Source organism: Macaca mulatta, chromosome 6 (genome assembly GCF_049350105.2).
Source record: "Macaca mulatta isolate MMU2019108-1 chromosome 6, T2T-MMU8v2.0, whole genome shotgun sequence".
Classification (NCBI taxonomy): Eukaryota; Metazoa; Chordata; class Mammalia; order Primates; family Cercopithecidae; genus Macaca; species Macaca mulatta.
The window spans coordinates 188,704,742-188,722,101 of NC_133411.1; the positions used below are offsets into that span (position 1 = coordinate 188,704,742).

A 17,360-nucleotide genomic window follows, 5' to 3' on the forward strand; every position below is an offset into this window, starting at 1 on the left:
AGCTCACTGCAAGCTCCGCCTCCCGGGTTCACGCCATTCTCCGGCCTCAGCCTCCCGAGTAGCTGGGACTACAGGCGCCCGCCACCTCGCCCGGCTAGTTTTTTGTATTTCTTAATAGAGACGGGGTTTCACCGTGTTAGCCAGGATGGTTTCGATCTCCTGACCTCGTGATCCGCCCGTCTCGGCCTCCCAAAGTGCTGGGATTACAGGCTTGAGCCACCGCGCCCGGCCAAGGATTTCTTGTCAAGATGTGCTATAACTCAATCACCCACGTGTTAGATATCTAGGTGTGGAATCTGGCCTTTAATATACGTCACACTTAAGATGCTTTTCTGGGGCCCATGTGGCTGGGCATGGTGGCTCACCCCTATAATCTTAACAGTTTGGGAGGCTGAGGTTAGGTGGATTGACCAGCCTGGGCAACATGGCAAAACTCCATCTCTACTTAAAATACAAAAAATTAGCTGGGCATGGTGGCATGGGGCCATCTGTAGTTCCAGCTACTCCGGAGGCTGAGGCAGGAGAATCACTTGAACCTGGGAGGCAGGAGTTGCAGTGAGCCAAGATCACACCACTGCACTCCAGCCCGGGAGACAGAGCGAGACTCTTTGTCTCAAAAAATAAAATTAAATTATAAAAAAAGCTTTTATGGATTTAAACTTGTTTTTTCATTCTCCATGGGAGTTAAAAAGGAGAACCATGAGTGGACATGCGTTTTAATAAATTAGAGGTTTGTGTAATTTCAGTGACGTGGTAATAATACCAGCTCTATTAGAAATAAAGAAATGGACCTTTTGTACTGGGAAGTAGTTATAAGTCCACTAATTTGTCTGCTCACTGTTATATATGTGTAAGCCCAATAATCGTGTTAGTTTATTAAGGTTTCTTGATTTATTTTTTTTTTAGTGTCTATAAGTAAAATCTTTAGTGTTAAAGATTTTAACTATCATTTGCTGTAATTCTTAGAAACCTGAGGAACTAAGCATTCATGTTTTCTGCATAAGGAAATGGGCACTAACTTGCCCAAGACCCCAAGAACCAGGCATTGTTCTTACCCCAAAGCCTCAGGTCTGCTGCTTCATGTTAGAAGTCATGATCATTTGTATTATGGTAAAGGGAGCTTGGGAAATTAAGTACTTTTAATTCCATTTAATGTTTTTTTCAGTCTTGAATCCAGACAATAGTTTTGAAATACTAGTTGACCAATCTGTGGTGAATAGTGGAAATCTGCTCAATGACATGACTCCTCCTGTAAATCCTTCACGTGAAATTGAGGACCCAGAAGACCGGAAGCCCGAGGATTGGGATGAAAGACCAAAAATCCCAGATCCAGAAGCTGTCAAGCCAGATGACTGGTGAGTCTTGGGGACCTGTCTTCAAGTGTAAGGAAGCATTTCACATATTCTGTGTGGCTGGAACAGCCAAATGTTGGTTGAGTGAGCTCTGATAATTTCAGTAATCCATGATGCAGTCCAATCTGTAGGGAAACTATTAGAGTAGCTGGAGAGGGGTGAGAGTCAAGGAGTTGGTGAATACGGGAAGGGGTGTTTCTGATTGAAGAATGTCATATGCAGAGGTAGAGGAGCAGCAATAAGCTTGACATGCAAGGGAGAAATTACTTGGCCTTTTATGTAGGGTGCACATTGAAGAGTGAGGAGAAATTAAGATAGCTGGGGCTGGATTCTTGTATATGGCTATCTTTGAGCTTCCAGCTTCATACAGTGACTCCAGAAATGTCAGAAACTGAAGAAATTCTTACCCTTTGTAAAAGTATCTTCCTATGCCCAGCAATTAAATTCTAGATGATCTTTTTCCTCCTTGAAAGGTAAGATACATATAACTGAACTTTTATAATGCACTAGTATAAATGCCAAGTTTATTTGTATATTTGGTGCATATGAGATTTGGACTTAGCCTTGTTCAGTATTATATACCTTAACTAGCTTTATCACCTAAGAAGACCCCTGTACCCATTAAGCAGTCACTCCCTGTTTCCTCCCCGCAGCTCCCGGCAACCACTAACCTACTTTCTGCCTCTTTGCAGTTGTCCACTTTGTACATTTCATATAAATGGAATCATACAGTATGTGGCTTTCTCTGTCCAGTTGCTTTCATTTAGCACAGTGTTTTCCAGGTGTATCTGTGTTGAAGCATGTATCAGTACTGCATTCCTTTTTATGACTGAATAAATTCTACTGGTTTGATAATGCTACATTTTATTTATCCTGCCTTGGTGGACATTTAGATTGTTTGCTCCTTTTTGTCTGTGATTATGAATGATGCTGCTATGAATGTTCATGTACTGGTTTTTTTTTTTTTTTTTTTTGAGACGGGGTCTCGCTCTGTCACCCAGGCTGGAGTGCAGTGGCCAGATCTCAGCTCACTGCAAGCTCCGCCTCCCGGGTTCACGCCATTCTCCTGCCTCAGCCTCCCGAGTAGCTGGGACTACAGGCGCCCGCCACCTCGCCCGGCTAGTTTTTTGTATTTTTTAGTAGAGACGGGGTTTCACCGGGTTAGCCAGGATGGTCTCGATCTCCTGACCTTGTGATCCACCCATCTCGGCCTCCCAAAGTGCTGGGATTACAGGCTTGAGCCACCGCGCCCAGCCCCATGTACTGGTTTTTATATAAATATGTTTTTTCTTTTCTTGCTTTTTTTTTTTTTGAGATGGAGTCTCGCTCTGTCGCCCAGGCTGGAGTGCAGTGGCCGGATCTCAGCTCACTGCAAGCTCCGCCTCCCGGGTTTACGCCATTCTCCTGCCTCAGCCTCCCAAGTAGCTGGGACTACAGGCGCCCGCCACCTCGCCCGACTACTTTTTTGTATTTTTTTTAGTAGAGATGGGGTTTCACCATGTTAGCCAGGATGGTCTCGATCTCCTGACCTCGTGATCTGCCCGTCTCGGCCTCCCAAAGTGCTGGGATTACAGGCTTGAGCCACCGCGCCTGGCCCTTTTTTTTTTTTTTTTTTTTTGAGATGGAGTCTGGCTCTGTTGCCCAGGCTGGAGTACAGTGGCGTGATCATGGCTCACTGCAACCTCTGTCTCCCAAGTTCAAGTGATTCTCCCGCCTCAGCTTCCCAAATGGCTGGGATCACAAGTGCGTGCCACCACGCCCAGCTAATTTTTGTATTTTTAGTAGAGACGGGGTTTTACCATGTTGGCCAGGCTGGTCTCGAACTCCAGACCTCAGGTGATCCTCCCGCCTCAGCCTCCCAAAGTGCTGGGTTACAGGCGTGAGCCACCACGCCTGACCTCTTTTCTTTAGACATGGTCTCTTTGTGTTGCCCAGGTGGGAGTGCAGTGGTAAGGTCACAGCTCACTGCAACCTCCACCTCATCGGGTCAAGCGATCATCTCCCGCCTTAGCTTCCCAAGTAGCTGGGACTGTCGGTATGCACACCTGGCTAATTTTTGTGGGTTTTTTGTTTGTTTGTTGAGACAGAGTCTCGTTTTGTCGCCCAGACAGGCTGTAGTGGAGTGGCACGATCTCGGCTCACTGCAACCTCTGCCTCCCGGGTTCAAACGATTCTCGTGCCTCAGCCTCCCAAGTAGCTGGGACTAAAAGCGTGCACCACTGTGCTCATGCCTCAGCTTCCAAGTAACTGGGACGACAAGCGGGCACCACTACAAAAAATACTTGTATTTTTAGTAAAGATGGGATTTCACCATGTTGGCCAGACTGGTCTCAAAATTCTGATTTCAAGTGATCTACCAGCCTCGGCCTCCCAGAGGGCTGGGATTACAGGCATGTGCCACCGTGCCTGGCTATGTATGTTTTTTCTTTTTTGTTTTGAGACGGAGTTTCGCTCTTGTTGCCCAGGCTGGAGTGCAATGGTGCGATCTCAGCTCACTGCAACCTCTGCCTCCCAGTTTCCAGTGATTCTCCTGCCTCAGCCTCCTGAGTAGCTGGGATTACAGGCATGTGCCACCACACCTGGCTAGTTTTGTATTTTTAGTAGAGATGGGGTTTCTCCATGTTGGTCAGGCTGGTCTCAAACTCTGGACCTCAGGTGATCTGCCCACCTTGGCCTCCCAAAGTGCTGGGATTACAGGCATGAGCCACTGCACCTGACCTAATTTTTGTGTTTTTTAGTAGAGACAGGGTTTCATCATATTGTTCAGGCTGGTCTCGAACTCCTGTCCTCAGGTGATCCGCCCGCCTTGGCCTCCCAAAGTGCTGGGATTACAGGTGTGAGCCACCACACCTGGCCTTGTGTATTTTTTTACTAGAGACTGTGTTTCACCTTGTTGCCCAGGTTGGTGTGGCCTTAAGTGATGCTCCTGCCTTGGCCTCCCAAAGTGCTGAGATTACAGGCATGAGCTACTCTGCCTTGCTATAGATATATATTTTCATTTCTCTTGGGTAGATGTACCTAAAAGTGGAATTGCTGGGTCATGTGGTAACTATTTAACTTTTTGAGAAACTGCCAAACTGTTTTCAAAGTCAGCGGTACCATTTTACTTTCCCACCAGCAGTGTATGAGGGTTTCAGTTTCTCTACATTCTCTCCAACATTTGTTTTCATGAGTCTTTTTTATTATAGCCATCTTGGTACTAAGTGGTATCGTGGTTTTGATTTGCATTTCCCTGATGGCTAATGATGTTAAGCATCTTTTCATATGCTTATTATATGTTTGTATTGTATATTTATACATTCGTATGTCTTCTTTGGAGAAATGTCTATTAAAATCATTTGCCCATTTTTAAATTGGGTTGTCTTCATATTATTGAGTTGTAAAGAGTTATTTTACTAGACCCTTAGCAGACATGATTTACAAGAATTTTCTAAGAAGAATTATTTAAAATTTTGCGATTAAAACCAAAATATTTTTAGAATACTCTGTTCTGATCCACAAAGTGGTACTGTACTGTGACCAGCATTGGCATAATTTTTCTTTTATGTTTAAGGGATGAAGATGCCCCTGCTAAGATTCCAGATGAAGAGGCCACAAAACCTGAAGGCTGGTTAGATGATGAGCCCGAGTATGTACCTGATCCAGACGCAGAGAAACCTGAGGATTGGTAAGAACTTCACTTAACTTTTTTAATTATGTAGGTTGTTTTGTTTGTTTGTTTGTTTGTTTTTGTTTTTTTTTTTTTTGAGACGGAGTCTTGCTCTGTAGCCCGGGCTGGAGTGCAGTGGCCGGATCTCAGCTCACTGCAAGCTCCGCCTCCCGGGTTTAGGCCATTCTCCTGCCTCAGCCTCCGGAGTAGCTGGGACTACAGGTGCCCGCCACCTCGCCCGGCTAGTTTTTTTTTTTTTGTATTTTTAGTAGAGACGGGGTTTCACGGTGTTAGCCAGGATGGTCTCGATCTCCTGACCTCGTGATCCGCCCGTCTCGGCCTCCCAAAGTGCTGGGATTACAGGCTTGAGCCACCGCGCCCGGCCTGTTTGTTTTTTTGAGATGGAGTCTCACTCTATCTCCCAGGCTGGAGTTCAGTGGCAGTTTCAGCTCATTGCAACCTTCATCTCCTGGGTTCAAGCGATTCTCCTGTATCAGCCTTGCGAGTAGCTGGGATTACAGGTGTGTGTCACCACACCTGGGAAATTTTTGTATTTTTTGTATTTTTAGTAGAGGCGGGCTTTAACCATGTTGGCCATGCTGATCTTTTTTTTTTTTTTTTTTTTTTTTTTTTTTTTTTTTTTTTTGAGACGGAGTCTCACGCTGTTGCCCAGGCTGGAGTGCAGTGGTGCGATCTCGGCTCACTGCAAGCTCCGCCTCCTGGGTTCACGCCATTCTCCTGCCTCAGCCTTCTGAGTAGCTAGGACTACAGGCGCCCGCCACCGCGCCCGGCTAATTTTTTGTATTTTTAGTAGAGACGGGGTTTCACTGTGGTCTCGATCTCCTGACCTTGTGATCCGCCCGCCTCGGCCTCCCAAAGTGCTGGGATTACAGGCTTGAGCCACTGCGCCCGGCTGGCCATGCTGATCTTAAAAAGTCCTGACCTCAAGTGATCTGCCTGCCTTGGCCTCCCAAAGTGCTGGGATTACAGGTGTGAGCCACCACACCCAGCATAAGTTACCTGTTTTTATGGAAGTCAAACTTAATACTTAAATATAGCCAAGTTCCCCAATTTCAGGGTAGAATTTGACAATTTTAATTATATTTTCTTCTTTTTTAAAAAATATATTTTTCCTGAAAAACTGTTATTACTGGAAAAACAGAAACAGGAGAAGCTGGTCTGATACTGTGAAAACATTTCAGCAGGATCTTGGCAGCCCTGGGCCAGCCAGCTGTTCATAGTCCTGCATCATAGAACCTGTTTATAATTTGTTGTTTGTACCTCCATAGGGATGAAGACATGGATGGAGAATGGGAGGCTCCTCAGATTGCCAACCCTAAATGCGAGTCAGCCCCTGGATGTGGTGTCTGGCAGCGACCTATGATTGACAACCCCAATTATAAAGGCAAATGGAAGCCTCCTATGATCGACAATCCCAGTTACCAGGTTTGTGCCTCTTGATGTTTGAGTTGCTTTCATTGATCTGTTTGTATTCAGATAGAAGTTTTATCTAGAGTCAGGCTGCCAGGTTGGTCATTATGGTTGTTCATTATATTCAAGCAAGCTATTGAATTAAAAGCAGAAGGTAGACATCCTAAGTTGAAAGAGAGCTTATTGGGTGAGGTGTTGCAAAGATAAACCTAGAAACTGGAGTGAATAACTTTATGTAACTTTTTTTTTTTCTTTTTTTTTTCTTTTTTTTTTTTGAGACGGAGTCTCGCTCTGTCGCCCAGGCTAGAGTGCAGTGGCGTGATCTCGGCTCACTGCAAGCTCCGCCTCCCGGGTTCACGCCATTCTCCTGCCTCAGCCTCCCGAGTAGCTGGGACTATAGGCGCCCACAACCGCGCCCGGCTAATTTTTTGTATTTTTAGTAGAGACGGGGTTTCACCGTGGTCTCGATCTCCTGACCTTGTGATCCGCCCGCCTCGGCCTCCCAAAGTGCTGGGATTACAGGCGTGAGCCACCGCGCCCGGCCCTTTTCTTTTTTTTTGAGACGGAATTTCGCTCTTCTACCCAGGCTGGAGGGCAGTGGCGTGATCTCGGCTCACTGTAACCTCTGCTTTCCAGTTTCAAGCAGTTCTCTTGCCTCAGACTCCCTAGTAGCTGAGATTCCAGGCGCCTGCCACCACGCCTAGCTAATTTTTGTATTTTTAGTAGAGACGGGGTTTCACCATGTTGGCCAGGCTGGTCTCAAACTCCTGACCTCGCGATCCCCCACCTCAGCCTCCTAAAATGCTGAGATTACAGGCATGAGCCACCGTACCCGGTCAACTTCCTTTTCTTTGAGACTGAGTCTCACTCTAGCGCCCAGGCTAGAGTGCAGTGGTGCAATCTCGGCACACTGCCACCTCCACCTTGGGTTCAAGCGATTCTCCTGCCTCAGCCTCCTGAGTAGCTGGGAGCACAGGCGTGCACCACCTCACCTGGCTAATTTTTTGTATTTTCAGTCGAGACAGGGTTTCGCCATGCTGGCCAGGCTGGTGTTGAACTCCCGACCTCAGGTGATCCACCTGCCTCGGCCCTTCAAAGTCCTGGGATTACAGGCGGGAGCCACCGTGCCCAGCCAAGTATAACTTTCATAATTCCTCTGTAACTATATTTAAAAACAGAAGGAAAAGAAAAATGGAAAACAGTTGATTTGGGTACCCTGCTCTTGGGTGCCAGGGTTGCTTCAGCCATAAGATCCACAGCTGAGTCTGGACGGTCTGTGACGTGGTGGGTAGAGGACTGTGGTATGAGTCGGCATCTTGACTACAAGTCAGCTCACTGCTTGGCCTCAATGCTTGCAACTATAAAGAGATTGAGGCCCAAAGGGGAGATGGTAAGGATACAAGTAGTAAGGTTGTGAAGCTTTGGGCCTCATGCAGAAATGTACACCCTCAGACCTTTGTTCCTTTTATCTTTCTAGCCAAGTAAAATTATTTATAATCTCTACAAAGAGTGGCAATTAAAATTATTTATAATCATTAATTTCTACTTTGTCTATATACATATGCTAATATACATACATAGATATACAGAAACGGGGAAGCTGCTCTGATACTGTGAAAACGTTGCAGCAGGATCTTTGCATAGTTATGTACATATACATATAGTAATACATGTTTTTCTGTTTGTAAATTTTTTTTTCCTCATAGTCTTTAAAGATGTTATGTGAATGTATTTTTAATTGTGTAGTCAAGCAATAAGATAAAATAAAAATTTTACTTTAAAAAAGTTGCCCTTTAGGCCGGGCGTAGTGGCTCAACGCCAGTAATCCCAGCACTTGAGAGTCCGAGGTGGGTGGATCACCTGAGGTCAGGAGTTCGACACCAGCCTGGCCAACACCATCTCTACTAAAAGCACAAACATTGGCTGGGTATGGTGGCGCACACCTGTAGTCCCAGCTGCTCAGTCACGAGGCTGAGGCACAAGGATCACTTGAACACAGGAGGCAGAGGTTGCAGTGAAAAAGAAGTTGCCCTTTAGTTGTTCTGTTGGTGGCCATTTAGGTGGATTGTCACTTTTGCTTTCAGAGTCACTGCTGCTGTAATAATCCTTGTACATATGTGGGTGTATGTTGTAAGTATTTCTCTAGGTAGTTATCTAGAAGTGAATAGCTGGTTGATGATCATGTATGTTTTATTTTATTTTATTTTATTTTTATTTTTTTTTATTTTTTATTTTTTTTTTGAGGCGGAGTCTCGCTCTGTCGCCCAGGCTGGAGTGCAGTGGCGCGATCTCGGCTCCCTGCAAGCTCCGCCTCCCGGGTTCCCGCCATTCTCCTGCCTCAGCCTCCCGAGTAGCTGGGACTATAGGCGCCGCCACCACGCCCGGCTAATTTTTTTGTATTTTTTAGTGGAGACGGGGTTTCATTGTGTTAGCCAGGATGGTCTCGATCTCCTGACCTCGTGATCCGCCCGTCTCGGCCTCCCAAAGTGCTGGGATTACAGGCTTGAGCCACCGCGCCCGGCCTGTTTTATTTTAAATCACCACTGAAGAAGTATGTACTGACTTACACTCCCATTCTCATTAGCAGCTGATAAGAGTGGAGGCTGTTGAATGGGCCAGGAACTTGAGGGGCTGGTTTGGACCAAGGTCATGGGTGATAGTAGAAATTGGAAGTAGTTGGAGTCCTGCAATCTTAGAGGCAGAGTGTGTAAAATAATCTGTAGCATTTATTATTTATTTTCCTGTTGCTTATTTCAAGTTTCATGAAGTTGGCATTTCTCTCCATTGTTCATGCAAAATTTCTCTTACAGTAGATTCACCACAAACTTTTGTTGATCATTATCTGAAATCATTTTCTAAAACATTTTTTTCTAGGGAATCTGGAAACCCAGGAAAATACCAAATCCAGATTTCTTTGAAGACCTGGAGCCTTTCAGAATGACTCCCTTTAGTGCTGTTGGTTTGGAGCTGTGGTCCATGACCTCTGACATTTTTTTTGACAACTTTATCATTTGTGCTGATCGAAGAGTAGTCGATGATTGGGCCAATGATGGATGGGGCCTGAAGAAAGCTGCTGATGGGGCTGCTGAGGTTCGTGTTTGCTGCTGGTGCATTTGTATGTTATTGTAAGGAGCTGTTATTTTGTGAAAGTCTGTGTTAAGGTTTATCTTTTTCTTCATTTGGCAATATTGGCATAAAAAGTACAACCATATATATGCCGGTAGAAGACACAACATTGGGTTTGGGGCATGATTTCATTAGTCTAATGTAGTGGCTTTAGAGTCTATTTGTGTTTTGTTCAGGGTTTTTTTTTTTTAATCTGGGTATATCAAAATTTGTCATTTAGGCTATATTTTAATGCACTCTTATATGTTGAATCTCGGTTTACACTACATACAGAATTTTCAAACAACTGGTCATGTGGCCAACCTAAGAATTGGAGAGCCAGGGATACTGAGATAAGAAATAAACTGGACCCTGAGGTTGGGGAGCCTTTTGCAGGTGATGTAGAAGCCAGCTTTTGCACCTGTGAGAGTGAAATCACCTTGATTATAAGGAGAGCAAGAGGATGGAGGCTTTCTCTAATTTCTTTTTTACATTTAATGAACATTTTCTCTGAAAAAGAAGGTCCTGTGTAGTGCCGTGCCATAACTAAGCTGTGGAAAAACAACGCGGTCTATGTTTGGTGTCAAAAGCCGGAACTTTCAGCCAGTCCTGTCTTGTTTTCCAGCCAGGCGTTGTGGGGCAGATGATCGAGGCAGCTGAAGAGCGCCCGTGGCTCTGGGTGGTCTATATTCTAACTGTAGCCCTGCCCGTGTTCCTGGTTATCCTCTTCTGCTGTTCTGGAAAGGTAGGAAGTTTGGTTTTTTTAGAATCACTTTTAGAGACATCACTCTGGTGATTATTAAAAATAACTAAGAAATGTTGCCTAAGGTTTTCTTTGTAGTGGCTCAGTAATGACTGAGCCGTGTTTGGTGATGACTTCAGAAACCTTACTTACTGTTCCTCAGTGGCCATTTATTCTGCCCAGATGGGAACAGGATTTATAGCCCCTTGGTTGCTTTTATTATTTATCCTAATCTATTACTCTCCATAATGTTCGGCAGCAGCTTTCTAAAAAAAAACAATAAAGTTCGATATAAAACTAGTTACTTGGCCAATAATCAGCTTTTCCTGCTGGCATACCTATTTCTATTATTTGAAATTCAGTCTTTGATTCCTCATTATCCATTTTGCCTTCACCTTCCCCACTCTGAAAACAGTATGTTGGGGTACCACAGCCTTATTGTTAGTTTTTCTTGTCTAGCCTTTTTTGCATGTGCTATCATAAAAAAAGGAAGTCTTATTTTGGCCCTCTACTTCTACTAAATGAGGATTATGCTTCATCTGGCATTCATAGCACTTTGTAACTGGATCCCAAGTTCCTTTTCCAGCCTTATCCTCTGACACTATTCTTTGTATCTGTGCCGCAGTCACCTTTTTTGACCCGTATTTTCCTGTCTGGCCCTTTTGTTTTTATTCTACCTTGAAACACGCATGTGCACACATGCTCTTCAGGGTAGGAATTACATCTTATTCGTTTTTATATATCTATCCCTGTATACAGCCTGGAACAGAACTTTGCCTGTAGGCATTCAGGAATTATATAACATAATACCTGAACATGTAAACAAAATTGCACTTTGGGGAACATTTCAGAAACAGACCAGTGCTATGGAGTATAAGAAAACTGATGCACCTCAGCCGGATGTGAAGGAAGAGGAAGAAGAGAAGGAAGAGGAAAAGGACAAGGGAGATGAGGAGGAGGAAGGAGAAGAGAAACTTGGTAAGAAATAGAGTCCAGAAAATCTGCTTTAAGCCAAGACCCTACGATGTCGTTAAACCTTTACAGTCAAGTTAAAGATTGTTTTTAGCCAGGCATGGTGGCTCAAGCCTGTAATCCTAGCACTTTGGGAGGTTGCAGCAGGAAAATCGCTTGAGCCCAGGAGTTTAAGGCTGTAGTCAGCCAGGATAGTGCCACTGTACTCCAGCTGAGCAACAGAGTGAGGTCCTCTCTCTCTCTTTTTTATGTTTATTTTGTATGTATGTATGTATGTATTTATTTATTTTCAGATGAAGTCTCGCTCTGTTGCCCAGGCTGGAGTGCAGTGGTGCGATCTCGGCTCACTGCACGCTCCGCCTCCTGGGTTGACACCATTCTCCTGCCTCAGCCTCCCGAGTAGCTGGGACTATAGGCGCCCGCCACTATGCCTGGCTAACTTTTTTGTATTTTTAGTAAAGACAGGGTTTCGCCGCATTATCCAGGATGGTCTCGATCTCCTGACCTCATGATCCACCCACCTCGGCCTCCCAAAGTGCCAGGATTACAGACGTGAGCCACTGCGCCCAGCCTCTGTTTTTATTTTTTAAGACATGGTCCCACTCTGTCACTCAGGTTGGAATGCAATGGCACAATCACAGTTCACCACAGCCTCGAACTTATAGGCTCAAGTGATCCTCCTACCTCAGCCTCCCCCGTCCCCAAGTAGCTGGGACCACATGCCCAGCTGATTTATTATTTATTTATTTATTTGATGTGATCTGGCCCTGTTGCCTAGGCTGGAGTGCAGTGGTGTGATCTTGGTTCACTGCAGCCTTTGCCTCCCGGATTCAAGCGATTCTCCCACCTGGGCCTCCCAAAGTGTTGGGATTACAGGCGTGAGCCACCACACCCAGCGAGATCCTGTCTCTTAAAAAAAAAATTATTGACCAGGCACGGTGGTTCACACCTGTAATTCCAGCACTTTGGGAGGCTGAGGCGAGTGGATCATGAGGTCAGGAGATCGAAACCATCCTGGCTAACACGGTAAAACCCCGTCTCTTCTAAAAATACAAAAATTTAGCCGGGCGTGGTGGCGGGTGCCTGTAGCCCCAGCTCCTTGGGAGGCTGAGGCAGGAGAACCGCTTGAACCTGGAGGCAGAGGTTGCAGTGAGCTGAGATCGCGCCACTGCACTCCAGCCTGGGTTGACAGAGCGAAACTCCGTCTCAAGAAAAAAAAAAGTGTTGTAGATCTAGAGATTTGTTCTAATGCTAATGTGTAATCACCAAAAATAGTCAGGTTTTGCTCAGTTGTTTAACTTTTGTCTCAGAAGAGAAACAGAAAAGTGATGCTGAAGAAGATGGTGGCACTGTCAGTCAAGAGGAGGAAGACAGAAAACCTAAAGCAGAGGTAAAGGAAAGGGGTCACACATTCTGTTTTTCCAAGTTTAAGGTACATTTATTTAAAGGGAATATTTTAATAGGGTAGTTTACAGTGGCTTATGGCAGTAAAAATTCTGTTAAAACCAATTTTGTTGAAGTGGAATTCTTTGTGATACCGGTCAGTGTTTTGTTTGATAATCTGAAGCTACATCTGCCTCTCCAAAGTATTTTTTTAGCTGAAAATGATTTTCTGGAATAAGCAGAAGGTTGTAGGGGGATAATAAAATGCTTGCTAAGAAGGAAACTTCGGGTCATTAACAGTCTATTTGCCTCTCCTCACAGTGCCCTGAAAAGTATTTCTTATACAAATCACTGTGTTCTAAACTTTTTGTCCCCGTTATCCATAGATTGGTTCCATTCATTCATTTACCTGATGTGTGTTGAGTGCCCATTTTGTTGCAGGCATTGTCAGTGAATAAGACAGACAAAGATACCCTGCCTTTAGGGAGCTGATATTCTACTTGGGGGAAACAGGCAGTGAGCAGTAAACATTGTAAGGAAGTAAACAACACAGCATATTAGGAAGTGAGAAACTATGAAAAATTAAAACAGGAAAAAGTATTAAAAGTGCTAGAGGTAGGGCGGGTCACCATGTTAAAAACCTTACTCGAAAGATGACACTGGACCAAAGACTTGAAAGAGATAGAGAACTTTTCCATGGGGATGTAAGTGGGAAGAGCATTCCAGGCAGAGAGAACAGCCAGTATTGAGAGCCTAAAGTGGTCTACAAAGCCAGTATGGTGAGTGGACAGACAGAGTGGAGAAGAGAAGGGTGGAGAAGGCTCCGGGTTAGACAGGCTGTTGTGTGGACTTGGCTTTCCCTCCTAGTGAAGCAGGCAACCATCACAGGCTACTGGACACAGTTGTCACAGGATGATGACTATCTGCTGTGTTTCCTATATACCAGTGAGAATCAGGGAGACCAGTTAGGAGGTTCCTGTAATCATCTAGGAAAGATATGGTGGCCCCAAAAAGGGTGACAGGAGAGGAACAGAGGGTATGAGAACTAGTTGGGGTTCTGGATCTTGGTTTTGTGGTGGATTGGATAGATATATAGAGTATGAGAGAAAGGGAACAGTCATTGTACCATTGCCCACTAAAGTCCTTCCCCCAGCACCTCTGTGTCTCAGTCTGGTCTCTCCTGGAAAGCTCTTCTCAGGTTTTACTTCCAGCTACAACTCTGCCTTCCTATTAATAAAGGTCATTGCTATCTGTATCTTTTGTATATTTTCAATGGATATGTTCTGTCTTAACTAGAATGCAGTTCTTTTTTTTTTTTTTTTGAGACGGAGTCTCGCTCTGTCACCCAGGTTGGAGTGCAGTGGCCGGATCTCAGCTCACTGCAAGCTCCGCTTCCCGGGTTTACGCCATTCTCCTGCCTCAGCCTCCCCAGTAGCTGGGACTACAGGCGCCCACCACCTCGCCCGGCTAGTTTTTTGTATTTTTTAGTAGAGACGGGGTTTCACCGTGTTAACCAGGATGGTCTCGATCTCCCGACCTCGTGATCCGCCCGTCTCGGCCTCCCAAAGTGCTGGGATTACAGGCTTGAGCCACCGCGCCCAGCCCTAGAATGCAGTTCTTAAAAGTAGAGACCATGTTTCCCCCAAACTCCCTCACATGTTAAAAAGTTGCTGGCGCATTTTAAAAAAAAAAGGAATATTTTCATAGGGTAATTTACAATCTTAGCAACTTGTGATAGAGTACAAAGAGCAGCAGCCTTGGAGTCAGTCTACTTGGATAGTCTTCCATCTTCATGAATCCTTGGTTTCTTACCCTCAGACTGGGGCGAGTGTGCCATAGGCCAGTAGATTGTTTGGGATTAAGCAAGATTAAGAAATCACTTAAGCAAGATAAAGAAACCACAGTGTCTGATCCCTTTTTAAGAATATGTTTATGGGTTAGATTGAGAAAAGTGTATGCTTATAGAAAACAATGAAGACTAAACTGAAGTAGGAATAATTCCACCACCTCTGAGACAACCATTCTTCTTGGTGCATTTTCTTCTAATCATTTTTCTCATTTTTTCCTCAAATAAGTTACCCTCAGCCTGGCTGATCTTGAAAATATGGTGAACTTTTATTATGTTTTAAATGTGCTAATTATAGTGAATTTCTTTTCTTTTCAATCAATAGGAGGATGAAATTTTGAACAGATCACCAAGAAACAGAAAGCCACGAAGAGAGTGAAACAATCTTAAGAGCTTGATCTGTGATTTCCTCTCCCTACCCCCTGCAAGAGTGGTCCTAGGAGAGGACCTGGCACACCTTAGATTGAAATTCAGAAAACTTCAAGACATCACCATCAGCAGGCTCCAGTTGAACACTAGTCTGTGTAACTTTAAACATCTAGCAGTAAATACTTGCAGTTGTGATATAAAGGACCCTGTTTCTGTAGAAAAGAAAACATTTAACATAATGGTTGTGAAATATAACATGAGGCAAACTAACTTCTTTTTTTTTTTTTTTTTTAACATCTTTGTTTTTTAAAATAGAATGATAGAACTTTGCCAGTCTTTAAGATCTTGGCTTAATTTAATGTATTAATCTGTTTGTGCAAACATAATACCACCATTTAAAAATGTTAGGGAGATGAGTTGCAGTTTTTATAATAGATTTTTTTTAAAGTTTGGTATTGTAAAACATTCACATCTCTGTCCCTCAAAATTGATAATCACGTTTAAAGTGCAGTCATTTGTGGTTATAATCTTGTTTTGTTTGCTTCCATTACTCAGTTCCTCCTAAAGAAATTGAGGAGAGGAACTGAATAGAAGCCCAAATTTATATAAAAGTTGCGTTTAAGTTGTATTAAAAATAGATACGTAAGAAAAAAAATCTTTCACTTGATGTTGGTTAGACCAGAAAGCGCGTGTGTTCTGTAGCTCAGTTCCCAGACAGCTTTGCAGGTAGTGGAGGAGGTGGCTTCATGTGGCACTTGGGCATTCATACTCCACTTGGGAGGGTCAGGCTGTGGCCTTCTGGAGCAGGTGGCTTGGTAAGGAACGCTAGCAGGGCATGGCACGTGAGCTCCGGAGTAGATGTCTTCATCACTTCTTCCACTGTGTTGACACTGTTTTCCTTACCTATTTCCTCAAATCCCCAGCTTTCTCCTCTGCTATGCATTTTCTTCACAGTGCAGCTTGCAGTCCGTTGCTGAAAATGATTATAAGCCCTGCATAATGTTAAGCTTTATTGTGATTACGTGTATGTTTCTTCTTTCTTTTAAGCAGACCCATACCTTTCCAGGGTCAAAGTACAGAATAGAATACAATCTTTGATTTTTATCCATTTCTTTTACTCTGTGTAAAGACTTTAGAAGTCTAATTCACAGGCGAGCCAATACAGAATTGACTGCAGTTGAACAGACTAGAAGTATTTGTGGGAGGAGTGACATGAAGCATGAGTTATCTGATTTTTTTTTGTAGCTGCTAAATATTTTAAGCCTTCATTTGCAATTCATGTAACAGTTGTGTCATAAATTACACAATAAAGCAGTCCTGTTCAAATTTTTTTTTAAATGTGGCTTGTAGAATTTTTAAAAAAGTGATCTTAGGTTTTTTCATGCGGAATGCAGATGGGTGCTATCAGAGCCTCTCCCACACCACTATAGTGTAATAATGTTATTATTACTCTACACTGAAACGTATTCAGAGTTAGATGTTATTTTAGCTTTAGTTGTTCTTTAGAGGCTTTCAAATGTACCGATGATACTGTTTCTTGCACTGATTATATAAACACTCCACAGTGTTGATATTGGGAAGATATTGGGAAGGAAATATATTTGTAAAAGATGAAGGCTGTATGTATTTTTTTTTTCTTTTTAAACTGGTTCACTTAAATTCTTTAGAGGATGGGATGTATTTTTCTTGCTGAATGTTCAGTGCTTTTTCCTTTTCATTTGTTGTTCTGTGGTCACACTATGACCTTAGCTACATAGCAGACTTTCCCAGATGTATTGATTACAAATAAACAGTTGTTACTTAGCAAGACCTGAAAATATGTCTGCAGGTTTCTCCTTGAAGCAAATGTGTGGGATCATTGCATTTCCAGAAATCTGCCTCCTTCACCCTCCGTTGACAGTATATGTCATGCCTCACTTTCTTCTAGCTGAGCTTTAAATCATTAGAGCTTAAATTGTCAGATCGTTCATTGCCTTTCCAGGGTTATTTAGTAAAGTTTGTTCAAAACAAAAATGCCTTTTCTGGGTTCTTTTTTCAGTTTTATTTTGAAGGTCCAGCTTCCTGATTAAATGTCTGACATATTAATGAATGACCAGCAGCAGCTTTCAGCTCTTAAAAAGACACTTATATTATGATTTTACATGCTGGTTACCTGTTCCATTGTTGTCAAATGCCCACTCTCCATCAGATGTGTTCCTCTATTTTCTTGTCCACAAAGTACTCCTCACTTTTCAATTTGTCACGTTACTAAATGGTGTTACATTAAAGCCCTGTGTTAAGTGTCTGCTTTTGACTGAATTTCTTGATAGTAACCTTCAATGTGTGTGTGTTACTATGTTCAAGTGGGTTGATCTTCCTTTAATTGGCCACTATGTGAAAGTTCACTAATATGCAGAAACTATTATGGACAGTGAAATAATGATTTTGTCTCACCACATGAGTTTGATGCAGTCTTTTATGTTTCGCCCTTTCCTCTTCCTGCCCACATGATTGCAGTGCAGTAGTTTCTGT

The 17,360-nt window shown here is 43.5% G+C and overlaps 1 protein-coding gene across 2 annotated transcripts in view; it reads left to right on the forward strand.

Annotated features, from left to right (window-relative positions):
- The window catches only part of CANX (calnexin), a 33,792-nt gene extending 16,659 nt beyond the window's left edge, over positions 1–17,133 (forward strand). For both annotated transcript variants that reach the window (XM_015141631.3, XM_001101429.5), the window contains 8 exons: positions 1,166–1,355; positions 4,906–5,019; positions 6,291–6,447; positions 9,307–9,522; positions 10,163–10,282; positions 11,131–11,257; positions 12,562–12,641; positions 14,806–17,133. In XM_015141631.3, coding sequence (XP_014997117.1) covers positions 1,166–1,355; positions 4,906–5,019; positions 6,291–6,447; positions 9,307–9,522; positions 10,163–10,282; positions 11,131–11,257; positions 12,562–12,641; positions 14,806–14,859 — 1,058 coding nt within the window. In that variant the 3' untranslated portion in view covers positions 14,860–17,133. The remainder of the gene's footprint in view (positions 1–1,165; positions 1,356–4,905; positions 5,020–6,290; positions 6,448–9,306; positions 9,523–10,162; positions 10,283–11,130; positions 11,258–12,561; positions 12,642–14,805) is intronic.
- The last annotated feature ends 227 nt before the right edge of the window (positions 17,134–17,360 follow it).